The sequence below is a fragment of the Ursus arctos genome, unplaced genomic scaffold (genome assembly GCF_023065955.2).
Source record: "Ursus arctos isolate Adak ecotype North America unplaced genomic scaffold, UrsArc2.0 scaffold_25, whole genome shotgun sequence".
In the NCBI taxonomy this organism is placed as follows: Eukaryota; Metazoa; Chordata; class Mammalia; order Carnivora; family Ursidae; genus Ursus; species Ursus arctos.
In genome coordinates, this window is record NW_026622930.1 from 27,251,767 (window position 1) to 27,268,307 (window position 16,541).

General features: G+C 44.6%; 1 protein-coding gene and 1 non-coding gene across 2 annotated transcripts; one reads left to right on the top strand and one right to left on the bottom strand.

Moving 5' to 3' along the window:
* Positions 1–330: 330 nt before the first annotated feature.
* Positions 331–14,794, bottom strand: LOC130544778 (peroxisomal succinyl-coenzyme A thioesterase-like). The gene is made up of 3 exons (XM_057318349.1): positions 9,850–14,794; positions 8,301–8,503; positions 331–5,458 (listed from the first exon to the last, which is right to left on the bottom strand). Exons 1-3 carry the CDS (start codon positions 10,073–10,075, stop codon positions 4,853–4,855), a joined length of 1,035 nt encoding a protein of 344 aa, XP_057174332.1. The 5' UTR covers positions 10,076–14,794; the 3' UTR covers positions 331–4,852.
* LOC130544848 (small nucleolar RNA SNORD56) lies at positions 5,511–5,581 on the top strand. The gene has a single exon (XR_008961500.1). It is a non-coding gene; the product is annotated as a small nucleolar RNA SNORD56 (small nucleolar RNA).
* Positions 14,795–16,541: the final 1,747 nt, after the last annotated feature.

Consider the following 16,541-nt stretch of genomic DNA (forward strand, 5'->3'; position numbering starts at 1 on the left):
TTTTACCACCTTGTGAAAACTGCAGTGGTTTTAGAACATTTCCACTGCACTTGTTTCCTTCCTACATATGCTATTTAATTCTATGTGTATTTTAAACTCCATAATATATTATTTGTAAATATTTATTGGGGCATGTGGGTGGCTCAGTTGGTTAAGTGCCTTCAGCTCAGGTCATGATCCTGGGATCGAGCCCCATGTTGGGCTCCCTGCTTACCCGGGAGCCTCCATCTCCCTAGCCCTGCCCTCCCCCACTTATGTTCTCTCTCTCTCTCTCAAATAAATAAAATATTTAAAAATATATTTATTTAGATTTATATACACATATACACATTTATTTTTTTTAAGATTTTATTTATTTATTTGACAGAGATAGAGACAGCCAGAGAGAGAGGGAACACAAGCAGGTGGAGTGGGAGAGGAGGAAGCACGCTCATATCGGAGGAGCCTGATGTGGGGCTCGATCCCACAACGCAGGGATCACGCCCTGAGCCGAAGGCAGACGCTTAACCGCTGTGCCACCCAGGCGCCCCCACATATACACATTTAACCTCTTCATTATATTCCACTTCTTCCTTCGTGTAAATGCTCTCCCCTGGAGACATTTTCCTTGTGTTTGAAGAATTCTCGTTAGTTTTTGCTTTAGAAAAAGATATGCTATATTATCTCAATTTATATTTTTCTGAAAATGACTTTATTTCGATTTAATTTTTTTCAATAAGCTTTATGAAAAATAAATGCTTTCATATTTAAACATCTCTTTTGCTAGCCCAGGCTTCTACTTTGTCACATATTTTCTGTCAGTGCTTTGAAGGTATCATTCCAGTGGCTTCCCATTTCCATTTTGCTGTTTTTACGTTAGTTTTTGGATTATTGTTGTTCCTTTGAAGGTTGTCTTTTTTCTGTGGCTGCTGGGAAGGCTTTTTAATCTTTAGCTTTCTTTTCAGCAGTGTTCCTGCATAACAATTCTGTGGACAGATTGCAAAGATCACTGCAACAATTAACTCCCATCTCAGATGTTCTTCTAGGAATCTTGCAGTTCCCTTATCAGGAGGTAAGATTCTGTAGCCACTTTCCTTGCACTGACATCTTTGTGTTTATCTCAACCAATAGAGTACAGTTGAAGTGATGCTATGCGACTTCCAAAGCTAGGTCTAAAAAATGCCACGTATTTCTGCCATCCTCTCTTGGGACATTCATTTTGCAGGTCAGATATCATGCTGTGAGAAAACTCGAGCAGTCTGTGGACATGCCCATATACACAGGAACCACAGTTGCCTTTAGGACTAGGTAGCTGGTGGAAGTTGGAAGGGCTTTAAGGAGACTGTTAGTGAAAGCCTAAAGGACCCCATGGAGGCTATTATTGAGGGCCTAAAGGAAAGCAACAAAAACTTATTGGAAGCCGAAGGCAACACTGACCTTGCAGTAATGTGAAAAATGGAAGATACACCTAAATGAATTCAATAATCTGGCTGAGGGCATTTCCCAACAGAGTACTGACAGTGCCAGCTGGCTTCTGCTGCTGCCTATGATAAAATGCAAGAGAAAGAATTAAACTAAAGAATGACCTGTTACATGTGAAGGAACCAGGACTTGCCAAGTTTGACAATAATACTGTTTCTCCTTCCCGGCCTCCCCATATGGCAAATTAGTCTTTAATTAAGACAGGACCTCAGACCAAAGTCAAATCCAGAGTGGGTCTATGGGAGATCCTTCGTAAAGACCTCAGAAAGATTCAAGGTAGAACATTTCAGACTGACAGAAGGCCCTCTGAAGATTTTAAGGTGTCCCCAGCAGATCCTAACTATTAAATAATAGGACTTGTTAGAATCTCAAGGGTATTACCCTCAGCATCCTCACAGGGAGACCCAGGTACAGAAGTTCTTGCCTCAAATAGACTTATATTGCTGTGTTTTACCTAATAAAGTGAACCTCACTAAGGTTTTTAGAAAACCCACATAGTTCTTAAGAGAATTGTTCTGGTAGCAGTACAAATGTGAACTGAAATAGAATGCAGAGAAGGAAAGAACCTTGGACTCCTGATCTTTTTCATCTAAGAAGCTGACTGAGGAGACTTTGGCGTTGCTAACTCAGTTTTTTTTTTAATGGAAAAACAGGTTTTCACTCAGAGGGTGGAGCCAAGAGCTACAGAGAACAACTTACAGAGGGTTAACTGAGCACCAAAGAGTTCGCAACATGTTCTCAGCTGGATTTCAAAATTGCTAGGGGCCAGCGACTGTTGTGTGCCTCCCACTTCCCCCATTTCAGAACAAGAATGCAAGAGTTATCTTACACCCATCCCACATTGTATTCTCTGTGTGTGCAGTTGTTTCTTTAGTTCACAGGTCTTCACTTTGACAACGATACTCTAGGAGCCGTACCCAAAGAAGTGTACCAGAGGAGCCTCATCTGTACCTGGATGTGATACAGGTGATGCAATCTTAGACTATAATGGAATGAGATTTTTGAGGGGCCTTGGAAGAGGAATGGATGTATTCTAACTGTGGGAGGAATGTGAACCATTGTGGCCGGAAGGCAGATTTTCAAAAATTGATTACAATATTTCCCATCCTACATTCTTCTAGAACCTTGCTGCACTCCTTTTAAGAGGTGAACTCTATGTTGTCCTTGACCTTGGGTGGGGCTTTGGGACTGCCTTGACCAACAGAGTATGGCAAGAGTGATGCTATGTAGTTTCCAAGACAGGTCAAAAGAATGCTGTGCAACTTTGCCTTGCTCTCTTGGGATGCTCACTCTTGCATCCAAGCCCACGTAGCCAGTGGAACGACCCATGTGGAGAGAAATTGGGAGATCCTCCTAACCCATAGGACAGTCTGAATTCCCAGATGATGGCCACTACCAACCTCCCTGCCATGTGAGTGAGAAAAATAAATGGTTACTATTCCCCCACCCTTTTTAGAGAGAGTGTGTGAGCACAGTGGGGAGGGGCAGAGGGAGAGGGAGACAGAATGGTAAGTAGGTTGCATGCTTGGTGTGTAGTCCAACGTTGGGCTTGATCTCACCACCCTGAGATCATGACCTGAGCCGAAATCAAGAGTTGGATGCTCAACCGACTGAGACACCCAGGCTCCCCAAATGGTTACTGTTTTAAGCCACCATATTTTTGAGGGAGTTTTTTACATAGCAATCGCTAACTGAAACATACCCCAAACATTGTCATGTGAAATGACAATCATTTTGCTTATAAAGACACGTTTTGGACAGGGTTTAACGGGTACAATTCTGCTCTGCTTCAGATATCCAAAGCCTTTGCTGGGAAGATGTTAAATGGCTAGGAGCTAAAATCATCTGGAGGTTTTTCCCTCACATACCTGGTACCTGGGCGGAAATAACCTGAAGGCTGGGCCCCACTGGGACTGTCACAGGAAATGTCTATAGTCGGCCTCTCCGTGTATTTTTGGCTTCCTCACATCATCACAGCCTCAGAGTAGTCAGACTCCTTAAGGTGGCTCAGGGCTCCAAGAGCAAATGTTCCCAGCAGAAAAGGTGGGATCTTCGTAGCTTTTATGATTAGCCTCTGAAGTTACATAGTACCAGTTATGCTCTACACAACTGACTGACACAGCAGCATATCCAGATTTGAGAAAGGAATATGGATCTTCCACCTCTTGGTGGGAGAAATGGCAAAGGATTTATGGCTATGTTGTAAAACTGCCACAGATAATTTTTCTGTGATAATATGGTATTCTTTATACTTGCCTTGTCTGAAGTGTATAGTTGTTACGAACTGAATGTGTCACCTCAAAATTCATATTTTGAAATCCCAAACCACAATGCAGTGGCATTTGAAGGTGGGGCCTCTGGGATATTATTAGGTTTAAGTGAGGGCATGAGAGCGAGGCCCCCATGATGGAATTAGTGCCCTTATAAAAAGAGGAAGAGAAACCAGAGCTCTCTTTCTTTGCCACACGCGGACATGGGGAAAAGTCAGCCATCTGTAAACCACAAAAAGGCCATCACCAGGAACTAAGTCTGCTGGAACCTTGATCTTGGACTTCCCAGCCTCCAGAAAAATGATTATCTGTTGTTTCAGCCACCAGTCAATGGCATTTTATAGCAACTCAAGCTAAGACATAGTGCTTCTAGAAAATGTGGTTTGATGTCTTTGTCAGTTTTGGAACATTCTCAACCACTCTCTCTTCAGATACACTTATGCAATGCTTTGCAGCCCTGATGTCAAAGAAAATGAGGAGTGAGGCCTCTAAGAATGTCACACTATGGTTTTCCAAAGTCTATTCTTAAAGCCAGGAAGCAGGAAAATAAGTCATAATCATTCATCCTTGAAACAGAGTTTGGACTTAACTATCCTAGAGATGCTCCCCTTCTTTACCCCAACTCCTCCTCCCAAAGGCTTCTTCTCTGATCTCCAAGAGGAAAAGGTCAGCCTGGCTTCCTTATACCAACACCTCTCTGTAAGGTTTGGCCAATGAAAATTCTATCCTGCCACCAGTTTTGAACCAGTAGCAAACACTGGATGTCAATTCTCCCACAGTGATTAAAGAAAAAACCAGTAACCTAGTATTTGTTCAACTTTAAATTTCATCCATGGCTTAAAGTGTTAAGTAAAAAAAAATCTAGAAGAAAATACAAATTTTAACAGAGGGGATGCTTTTTACTTTTTGTGTTGTATACTTCTAATTGAATCTTCTATAATAGGCATGTGTTACATTAGTAAAATTAATGAAAACATAACGTATTAAAAATGTTACCTAAAATGAGTCATTAATACCCACGACATAAATTTAACATTATCGAGGGGGCAATGGATTCACATATGATTCTTAAACACCAGAATCTGACCTTGATTTTCTCATGTCAATAATAGACCAATGCATTACAATTTAGGGGAAGCTATATTCTGGATACCTCCAAGATGCTTACAGAAAAAGGTTAGAATTTGTTTCCAAGCATCTTCCTGAGCCCTAGAATGAGCCCTGGGCTCCCCACCCCAGATTACAGGTTTGTTCAGTATTTTCGGCACAGAAGCTGGGCATAGGGGGAAGTAAGGAGGCTCAATATAATGCCCAGTCCCAGGATAAGAGATGATCTGGGGTTTTTCCTTTCCATGGGCCTGTAACCGTTGAGAGGCTATTTGGGCATATAACTCACTCCTCCAGTTATGGTCATCCTGACCAACGATGAAGAGGATGGGTCCCTGGGCCTTCTCTATTGGAATCATGCTGGGGTTCTCATGCCCTCCTACAATATCATTCCATGCATCCACAACATCCAGGAAGCCTGAGAAAGCTACCTTGATTCTCCTAAGATCATGGCCCAATGATGGGATGCACGTCTGCTTGTAGTGTATGGGACACTTTCCACTGAACCCAGATCCATTGATGGAAACTGTGGCTGAGATGTTCTTCAAAAATGAGGCCATGGAAAGACAAATATCAGCTCCTAAGGAAATGCCCAGAAGTCCAATGCCTGGGCCCTTTACCTAGAAGACAAGAAGACAGAGGAGTCAAGAACGTATCTCATAGAAAAATGTTCTATGATGATGGCAGTATTTTTCAACAACATCAATTCAGTTAGTGAGGGTTGATACTTTGGGTCTGAGTTAAGCTGAGGGTAGAGGGAAAATGGGGGCTGGGAAGTAGCTGTCCCTTTAGAGGCTGACAGAAAAAAAAGAAAATGGAGCTCCTGGTTGGCTTAGTTGGTAGCACACATGAGTCCTAATTTTAGGATTGTGATTTCGAGCCCGACACTGGGCAGAGATTAGTTAAAAAAAAAATAAAGGTTATTACCTATTAAAACATGTTTTTAAACATAACTAGAGGTGCTAACTTTAATTTGTGAGTTGGCCACAGAGTATCAACCTCAGCCCTCAAAGAGTTTCTATCCACATAAAAAATATCTGGGTGAACACATGACAAACAAATTGTAAACTCACTGGCAAGTCTGGGTCTTGATTACAAATGTTCCAGACTATCATCCACTAGAGAATGCTGAGTCATGGAGCCTGTCAAGTTCAGGTCCTCATTCAGGTGGGCATGATCTAAGTCTCAGTGTGCCGGGTCCCCTGGGTGGCACAGCGGTTGAGCGTCTGCCTTCGGCTCAGGGCTTGATCCCGGTGTTATGGGATCGGGCCCCACATCAGGCTCCTCCGTTATGAGCCTGCTTCTTCCTCTCCCACTCCCCCTGCTTGTGTTCCCTCTCTCGCTGGCTGTCTCTATCTCTGTCAAATAAATAAATAAAATCTTTAAAAAAAAAATAAGTCTCAGTGTGCCAAGGTACCTAACTGTGTGGAACCAAGTTCTGTTCTAAGCGAGTGACTCATCAGACCCCATCTACATACCCTGGCAAATGATTAACTTTATAGAAACAGCGTAAGACTTCAGAGTCAAATTAAGTAGTTCTTAGCTTCTGAAATACGTGGGCAAGTTCTGATCAAAATCTGAGAACACACTGATACCAGAAATTAAAGATTAAAAAATCAAAATAAAAAGAGTCTGAACAGAAAAGTAAACAACAAAACTAAAAGACAAGCTAAGGAATGGGAAAAGATATTTGCAAATGATATATCTGATAAAGGGTTAGTATCCAAAATTTAGAAAGAATTTATAAAACTCAACGCCCAAGGCACCTGGGAGGTTCAGTGGGTTAAGTGTCCAACTCTTGGTTTCGGCTCAGGTCATGATCTTAGGGTCCTGGGATTGAGCCCTGCCTTGGGCTCCCTGCTCAAGGGGAGTCTGCTCCTCACTCTCCCTCTGCTCCTCCCCCTGCTCATATTCATTCTTCTGTGCACTCTCTCCCGAATTTTTTTTTTAAAAATCTTAAATAAAAGATGTTCAACATCACTCATCATCAGGGAAATGCAAATCATAAGTACAATGAGATAGGGGTGCCTGGGTGGCACAGCGGTTAAGCATCTGCCTTCGGATCAGGGCGTGATCCCGGCGTTATGGGATTGAGCCCCACATCAGGCTCCTCCTCTATGAGCCTGCTTCTTCCTCTCCCACTCCCCCTGCTTGTGTTCCCTCTCTCGATGGCTGTCTCTATCTCTGTTGAATAAATAAATAAAATCTTTAAAAAAAATTGTTTAAAAAAAGTACAATGAGATAGTACCTCACACCCATCAGAATGGCTAAAATCAACAACACAAGAAACAAGTGTTGGTGAGGAAGTGAAGAAAAACGAACACTCATGAACTGTTGGTGGGAATGCAAACTGACGCAGCCACTGTGGAAAACAGTATGGAGCTTCCTCAAAAGGTTAAAAATAGAACTACCCTACAATCAGTAATCACACTATTGGCTATTTACCCCCAAAATACAAAACACTAATTCAAAGGGATACATGCACCCCTATGTTTATTGCACCATTGTTTACAATAGCAAAATTATGGAAGCAACCTAAGTGTGCATCAATAGATGAATGAATAAAGATGTGACATGTGTGTATACACACACACACACACACACACACACACGGAATATTATTCAGGGATAAAAAAGAATGACATCTTGCCATTTGCAACAAGATGGATAGAACTAGAGAGGATAGGCTAAGTGAAATTAAAGAAAGACAAATGCCATGATTTCACTCATATGTGGAATTTAAGAAACAGAACAAATGAAGAAAGGAAAAGAAAAAAAAAGAAATCAAGAAACAGACTCTTAACTATAGAGAATAAACTGATGGTTACCAGAGGGGAGGTTAATAGGGGGATGGATTAAATAGGTGATGGGTTTAAGGAATGCACTTATGAGGAGCTGCTCAGTCCCTGTATTGTACACCTGAAACTAATATAACACTGTATGTTAACTATTCTGGAATTAAAATAAAAAACTTAATTAAAAAAACGCATGTAGGGGCGCTTGGGTGGCTCCATTGGTTAAGCGTCTGCCTTGGGCTCTGGTAAGGATCTCACAGTCCTGGGATGTAGCTGGTTCCCTGCTCAGCGGGGAGTCTGCTTCTCCCTCTCCCTCTACCTCTTCCCTCTGCTCATGCTCTCTCTCTCAAATGAATAAACCAATCTGGAAAAAAATAAAAGCATATAGAACTAACAAATTAGAAACTCATTTTGCATAACAAATGCAAATTCCTGAATAATTCCTTTAAATAAAACCTCACATGGATTTTTACGATTAATTCTGCCTTACTAAGCCATCTGACAGAGAAAGTGTAAATAGGCACCTAAAGCCAAGGAAGGCTCCAAAAGAAATCTCTGTGAAAGAAGAATCGCAGCATCCAGGCACCTGGCACCGGTGAGTGCAAAGTGACACCCTCTCTGGATGTATTTCTAGAGAGAATGATATAATAAAGGACATTAGGAGAACCTCTGAGTGTTGAAGCATGTAGCACAGGGCTTCTTCAAAGTAGTCCAGGTGTATGCTGTTAATTTCCTTGGGGAGATCTTCAAAGTCATAATAAGCTAGAGCCAAAGTGGCAAAGCCATGACCTGCCAAAAGGCTGGCTCGATATTCCATAAGGCCCCCTCCAAATCCACAGATGTCAATGATCCCCGGGAAAGGTCCAGGTCCTAGAGAAAACAATATAAAGGAAAGGCATTATACAATTTAAACAATTTGCGTTCCTTTTAGAGATCTTTCTATTTAGTGGGTTCCTATGAATCAAACGGGGAAAAAAAACAGCTCCCTGAGTTACTAGGCAAAAGTAATACAAGTACCTTGAAAGGAAAACCTACAAGGTACCTTCTCATTGAAGAGTTTATCCTCCATACGATTCTTTAAGTTATCTACAAGGTTCTAAGAAGCTTTCGTTACCACGGAGAGTAACAAAGTCTTTCATTAATGACTACATCATGGAAAGAGGAATTTCATGGTTGTTGTTGGTTTGTTTGTTTTTTTTAAGATTTTATTTATTTATTTCTAAGAGACAACCAGCCAGAGAGGGAACAGAAGCAGGGGGAGTGGGAGAGGAAGAAGCAGGCTTCCAGCGGAGGAGCCTGATGTGGGGCTCGATCCCATAACGCCGGGATCAGGCCCTGAGCCGAAGGCAGACGCTTAAGGACTGTGCTACCCAGGCGCCCCGTTGTTGGTTTTTTTTTAAGATTTTATTTATTTATTTGACAGAGAGACAGCCAGCGAGAGAGAGAACACAAGCAGGGGCAGTGGGAGAGGAAGAAGCAGGCTCCCAGCAGAGGAGCCTGATGTGGGGCTCAATCCCAGGACCCTGGGATCACGCCCTGAGCCCAAGGTAGACGCTTAACGACTGAGCCACCCAGGCGCCCCAGGAATTTCATGTTTTTGATTTGATTCATAGTGTTCTGTTAGGGGATTGGACATAAAATTAATCTTGAAACAATGCTTTATGTTGTGTGGCATTTACCCTTGGCTTTGTGTGTGTGTCTACTGATATTTCAGATGTCTATTTAGAGAGAGGAAAGAAAAATATCCAGAGATGACTTCAGGTGAGAAAGTCAGTGGAGTCTAAAGTGTCATCTGTGGTACATATGGGGCATGAAGAAGTGGAGAAGAGGCCCAGTGTACCCACAGCACTACGGAAGGGTGATACTCCAATAGCTTCCTTGATGGATAGGGCTGATGAGATCTATAGAGTAGTTCTTAGTGACAAATCAGACCACATACCTATCCATCCTGACCCTCACTTGTGGTTTTTTTTTTAATCTGCAGAATAACAGTACTCACTTCATTGAGATATTATAGCGATTAAATGACATAATGCAAGCAAAACGCATAACACAGAACCCAACACGTCAAAATACTCCATTTTGGTTGGCCACTGGCTTAGTCATTGTCACCTTCTCCCTCCTTACAGAGGAGCTGAACTCCACCTGCAGCAGTACCGGAAACCTCTGACCGCCACCGCCCCCAGCCGCGCGCCCCCGTAACCCCCCACACTCACCTGGGGGCAGGAAGAGCGTGGCGCGCACCCGGCCCGCGCGCACCGGCTCCCGCCGCACCCCGGGCCGCAGGAAGTCGCGCTCGTGCACCGCCCGGCCCAGGAGATGCCCGGCGTCGGGCTCGTGGCCGTCGAGCACCTCCAGCTCCACGGCGAAGGGCTTCTGAACGTCCAGCTTCACAAACCGCCAGAGAGGCTTATCCGGCTCCAGGGCCCAGAGCAGCCCCATGGGCTCGACCCCCACGAAGCTGCCGCCCAGCGCGGGCGCGCGCTCCAGGTCCAGGAGGCCGTCGGCGTCGGCTTGGTACCGCGCGTGGGCCCGGAAGAGCGCGCCCTTCTCGTCGCGCAGGGAGGCGCGCAGCGTGACGGGCTGTCCCGGCGCCAGGCCCCGCACGGCGATGCGCACGGGCTCGTCCCAGCGGCAGCGGCCCGCGGGCTGCAGGATCACCGTCAGTATCCCGGCTGCGCGCCGCTGCCTTCTGGACCTGGAGCGGGGAAGCCGGAGGTCGCCACCGGCTGAAGTGCGGTCCAGGCGGGGGAGAGCGCTTCGCAGGCCCGACGGGGTCAGGCGTCCCCTGGCGCAGGAACAGTGGGTGGCGGAGCCGCGTCAGGAGGCGTCTGGGCGTTTCAGACCCGTGGCCTGCGCACCTGGGACCGGCCCGAGGTAAAAGCAGCAGGTCGTTCTCCCAGTCCTGGCGGGGCGCGCGGGGCGTTCAGAAAACGGGCTGTGGTGCGGAACCCGCCTCCGGCACGCTTGTCTCCCTCAGGCCAGCCTCAGTTCTTGGAGTGAAAGTTGGGTAATGGATTCGTGGTGAAATCAGAACTGAGTGAGTTTAGGCAAAATTCCTAGAATTCCAGCCCCTCCCTGAAAAGGGCAACTTTTTTTCTTTTTTAAACTTTTAGTGAACTATACATAAAAAAGCGCGCAACCCCGAATTGTACAGTCCAGTGAATTTTTACAACCGGATCATACCTGTGTAACCAAGCACGGGAATCCAGAAACCTCATTACCAGCACTCCCGCAGCCACCCTTATTCCTGCTCCAGGCACTTCCCCTGTCCCCAAAGGTACTCTAACCTATTCCAACAAAATGAGCTATTTTATGGAAGTGAATCCTTCGCTGTGTCGTCTCTAGTGTCTTTCTGCTTTCGCTCAACATTGTTTGTGAGATTCACGTATATTGTTGGGTGTAGTGGTAGATCACTTATTATCACTGCTAAGTGGTGTTCCATTTTGTGATAGGACAAGTGTTTGTCAACGTTACTACCAATGGGCTTTTGATCGTTCTCAGATTGGGACTATAGTGCTATGAACATTCAGGAAGCTGTGTTTTGATGAACATTCATGTGCATTTCCGTGGGGTATATACCTGAGTGGAATTGCTGTATGATAGGGAATGCATGTGTTCAGCCTTAGTAGATGCTAAAAGTCAACCTTTTGAACGTGACCCCAGGAGCAGTATGGATATAATGTTCAGAGATGCCCAGCATTTTATTTATACATACAACAGTAATAGCTACTCTTTATCAATGCCCAGGTGCTTTACATACAAAATTCAACATGTTCACAAAACACTGGGAGTATTTTTCAAATATCGCTGAGATGGAACTTGAGGCTTGGGGAATAGTAAGCCACTGAAGTTACCTAAGAAGTGACAGAGCCTTCACTAACTCCAAATGTGGAACTCAAAAGGTGATTAGCAGCATTGTGGTGAGGTGTAATCAGAGGTCCAGCTCCGACTTTATTAACTAATTCAGTAGCCTTCAACAAGTTTTTTATTTCTCTGGGTCTCAGAGTTGTTGTGTGTAACATGGTAAAAGTCTCTGATAGAGGATGAGACGTGATAGCATATATGAAAGTCTTAGAGTCTGTGAAGGAAAACGTAATGTTGATTTCTTAATCGCCAGAGACTGAACCCATGTGTTTCATTTCTCATGGTCTTCCAGATAATTGCCATAGGTTTGCATATTGCTTTTTTAAACATACATATATTTGTGTATAAGATAAATAAATAAATAAGAAAAATGTTGAGGTCCCTCAAAAAGTTAAAAATAGAGCTACCCTATGATCCAGCAATTGCTGTACTGGGTATTTACCCCAAAGATACAGGCATAGTGAAGAGAAGGGCCATATGCACCCCAGTGTTCATAGCAGCATTTTCCACAATAGCTACATTGTGGAAGGAGTCGAGATGCCCTTCAACAGATGAATGGATTACGAAGATGTGGTCCATATATAAAATGGAATATTACTCAGCCATCAGAAGGAACGATTACCCAACATTTGCAGCAACATGGACAGGACTGTAGGAGATTATGCTAAGTGAAATAAGTCAAACAGAGAAAGACAATTATCATATGGTTTCACTCATTTCTGGAACATAAGAAATAGCAGGGAGATCGGTAGGAGAAGGAAGGGAAGAATGAAGGGGGGGTAAACAGAAGGGGGAATGAACCACGACAGACTATGGACTCTGGGAAACAAACTGAGGGTTTCATAGGGGAGGGGGGTGGGGGAATGGGCTGGGCCAGTGATGGGTATTAAGGAGGGCACGTATTGCATGGAGCACTGTGTGTTATACGAAAACAATGAGTCATGGAACACTACATCAAAAACTAAGGATGTACTGTACGGTGACTAACATAACATAATAAAAAAAATTTTTAAATCCTTTCTTTATCACTATATTTTGCCAATTTAATAACAATATCTCTTGGTGTGGGTCTGCTTTTGTTGATTTTGATGGGAGTTCTCTGTGCCTCCTGTTTCTGGATATCTGTTTCCTTCCCCAGATTAGGGAGGTTTTCAGCCATTATTTCTTCAAATACGTTTTCTGCCCTCTTTCCTCTCTCTTCTTCTGAGACTCCTATAATACGAATGTTATTATGTTTGATGGAGTCACTGAGTTCCCTAAGTCTATTCTCCTTTTGCATAATTCTTTTTTCTCTCTTTTGTTCAGCCTGGTTACTTTGCATTACTCTGTCTCCTTAGGTCACTAATTTGTTCCTTTGCTTCTTCCATCCTGCTGTTCATTCCAATTGTGTTTCTCATTTTGCTTATTGAGACCTTTATCTCTGCTCTGTTATGCCTTATCTCTGTGTTAAGGGTCTCACTCATGTCTTCCACTCTTTTCTCAAGTCCAGTGAGTATCCTTATGATCATTGCTTTAAATTCTCTATCAGGCATGTTACTTCTGTCCATTTCACGTAGATCTCTGGCCGTGGCCTTGTCCTGTTCTTTCATTTGGGATACATCTCTGTGTCTGTTTCTCTCCGTTAAGAAAGTCAGCTGTGTGTTTTGTTCTTGAAAGTAGTGACTTTATGAAGAGGAGGTCCTGGAGTGCCCTGCAGGGCAGGGTCCCCGGTTCAGCAGAACCTGCCACTTTTGCCCTGCTGTGTGTTGCTTTTGCCCTGCTGTTGTGTCTGAGTCACTTTTCCTTTCAGTGTAATCATCTGCCCTGACTCTCTGCCTGTTTGGAGCTGTGCTTACTCTGTGTAGTGTTGGTGGGACTCAGGCAGGCCAGTCTGGAGGGGGCGTGCCCACCAGGGAACTCGAGAGCGGGAGGAGGTGGTAGCAACGTTTGTGCTGGGCCACTAGTCCAATGGAAGATCCTTGAAGTGCTGTGAAGCGCTGCTGTGGCTAGGGCCCAGGCGTGTGTGTGGCCAGAAGTGAGACTGGGCTCTGAGTTGGGCAGTGACGGGGCCTGGCTGGGTGTAGCGTGCAGGATTGGCTGGGGGCGCAGGGTGGCAGCTGGGCACAGCACACAGCGGTGGCTGGGTGCCCCACACCAACTGGAGGCAGCTCAGGGCAGCAGCTGTGCACCCTGTGGCTGGGCGGGACTGGTGTACAGTTTTAACAAAATTTGTCTTGAGTCCAGGGCCAAGGAGGTAAGCTTGGAGTGGGCGAGTGTGTGGTGCGCTGCTCGCAGGTTAGGCAGCAAGTTCTGTGCAGCCCAGCCTCCCGCAGATGGTCCTGTGTTTGTGCTGGAGGTGGGGCATGAAAATGGTTCCTGCCAGCTTCCTCGTTTTCCAGGGCCCCCAACATGCTAGGAAATCAGCGTGAATACACCTGTCCCCCATTTGCTCCCTGGCATTGCATAACCTGCTGTGTTTGTGTTGCCTCTCTGTGCAGGCCGCGCTCTAGGGGCAGCAGCCCAGCTACCCCTTGCCCTCTTGGGTGGAGGTGCTGAGTCAGCTGACTTTTAAAACTCCAGGCTCCAAGTCCCACTCACTAAACAAACTCTAAGAATTCAGCCCCTCTGTTTCTCAAAGCCAAACGTTATGGGGATCGGTGCAAGGGCCTGTGTCTCTGCCCCCTCTACACACCCAGCTCCTTCCCTGCTGCAGGCAGCCTCCCTCTGCCTTTGTGGCACTCCTAACCTTTTGGATACAGCTTCTTCTCTATATTTAGTTGTGGAGTTTGTTCTGCCAGGGTTTCGATGGCTCTCTGGTTCAGTGACTTGGATGTGGGTGACACCTAGTTGTAAGCATGGGACGGAGCGATCTCAGGATCCTCCTAGTCTGCCATCTTCCCCTCACCAAGAACTGATTTCTACAACTAAGACTTGGGCTAGTTCTCACAGAGAAAAATCTTCACTTTACAGAAATTTAAAAGAAGTTTTATCGAGGATTGTAGAATTTGGCACTGAGACTCCATAAAACTATGTCAAGGTTTACAAGGTACCATTGATTGTCAGAGATATTGATTAAACAAACACAATATGCATTGTATGTATGATTTAAGAAAACAATTGGCATGGGGCACCTGGGTGGCTCAGGCGGTTAAGTGGCTGCCTTCAGCTCGGGTCATGATCCCAGGGTCCTGGAATTGAGCCCCACATCAGGCTCCCTGCTCAGTGGGTAGTCTGCTTCTCCCTCTGCCTCTGCCCCCGCCCCCCCACTGGGGTCTCCCTATCTCAAGTAAATAAAAATCTTAAAAAAAAAAGAAAGAAAACAATTGGCATACACACACACACACACACACACACACACACACACATTTTAAGTAAGCTCCATGCCCAGTGTGGAGCCCGACAGTGGACTTTAATTCACGACCCTGAGATCAAGACCTGAGATGAGATCAGGAGTTGGATGCTTAATGGACTGAGCCACCCAGGCACCCCCTAAATTCTTCTCCTTTTAAAAGGAAAATGTGGGGTGCCTGGGTGGCTCAGTTAGTTAAGCCTCAGACTCTTGGTTTCGGTTCAGGTCATGATCTCATGGGTCATGGAGTCGAGCCCCATGTCAGTCTCCACACGCAGCTGGGAGCCCGTTTTAAGATTCTTTGCCTCTAAACCCTCCCTCCACTCAGGCTCACACACACGCATGTGTACTCTCTTTCTCTCTCTCTAAAATAAATAAATCTTTAAAGAAAACAAAAACGGGTTCTTGGGTCAGTTAAACATCTGACTTTGGCTCAGGTCGTGGTTTCAGGGTCCTGGGATCAGGCCCCAGGTCAGGCTCTCTGCTTGTCAGGGAGTCTGCTTGTCTCTCTCGCTCCTCCCTCTGCTTCTTTCCCCGCTCATGCTCTCTCTCTCTTAAATAAAACCTTTAATAAAAAAACAATTAAGGGCATTTGGGTGGCTCAGTCGTTAAGCATCTCCCTTCGGCTTGGGTCATGATCCCAGGGTCCAGGATCAAGCCCTGCATTGGGCTCCCTGCTCCATGGAGAGCCTGCCTCTCCCTCTCCCTTTGCCTGCTGTTCCCCCTGCTTGTGCACTCTCTCTCTCTCCTTCTCTCTGTCAAATACATACATACATACATACATACATACATACATACATACAAACAAAATAAAAGCAAAATGTTAGTCAAGTAGTGACCAATAGCTTCTATACAGAGATGCTAGGAAATAAATTAAGTTTGCAACTTGTTTTTCCTTAAAACTATAAACCTGCTGAACTAGAATCTTCTTTTAAACTCTACAGAACCTATTCATTATCCTTAAAGGAAAAACTTATATTCCCAGCCTTACTCTGTCTTAACAGGGAAGTCTTCAACATCCCGAGGAAATGGTCTGAGATCTAGAAATGAATTTACAAAGGTAATCATCACAACACTAATCATTACAGCTAACTTGTTTTTAAAACCTGGATGTCCCAAAATAGAAAACCTCTTAAGTAATTATAGATTATGAAATATTGTCAACATTCAGAAGTTTTGGTATCATGCTCAGTGTATGATGTTAGGTCAGAGGAAAGCAGGATAAAAATCTATACACATGGTTAAAATATGAGTACATGTACATACATAGAAAAAATCTGGAAGGACATTTAATTGTGCTTTATTTTTTGAATACTTAAACAGTTTATTTTAAAGCATTTTAAATTTACAGAAAAGTTGAAAAATAGGGGCGCCTGGGTGGCACAGCGGTTAAGCGTCTGCATTCGGCTCAGGGCGTGATCCCGGCGTTATGGGATCGAGCCCCACATCAGGCTCTTCCGCTATGAGCCTGCTTCTTCCTCTCCCACTCCCCCTGCTTGTGTTCCCTCTCTCGCTGGCTGTCTCTATCTCTGTCGAATAAATAAATAAAATCTTTAAAAAAAAAAAAAGTTGAAAAATAACAGAGTTTCTCGTATACCCAGCACCCACGTTCCCCTTTTGCTAGTATCCTATATTAATATGGCATATTCATCACAACTAATGAGCCAATACTGATACATTCGTATGAACTAAACTCCATGTTCTATCCGTATC

Coding starts and splice junctions, on each gene's coding strand:
- LOC130544778 (XM_057318349.1), bottom strand. CDS start 10,075: ATGGGGCTGCTCTGGGCCCTGGAGCCGGATAAGCCTCTCTGGCGGTTT. Junction 8,504..9,849: donor CACGCTCTTCCTGCCCCCAG/GTGAGTGTGGGG, acceptor TGTTTTCTCTAG/GACCTGGACCTTTCCCGGGG. Junction 5,459..8,300: donor ACATGCTTCAACACTCAGAG/GTTCTCCTAATG, acceptor CTTGTCTTCTAG/GTAAAGGGCCCAGGCATTGG.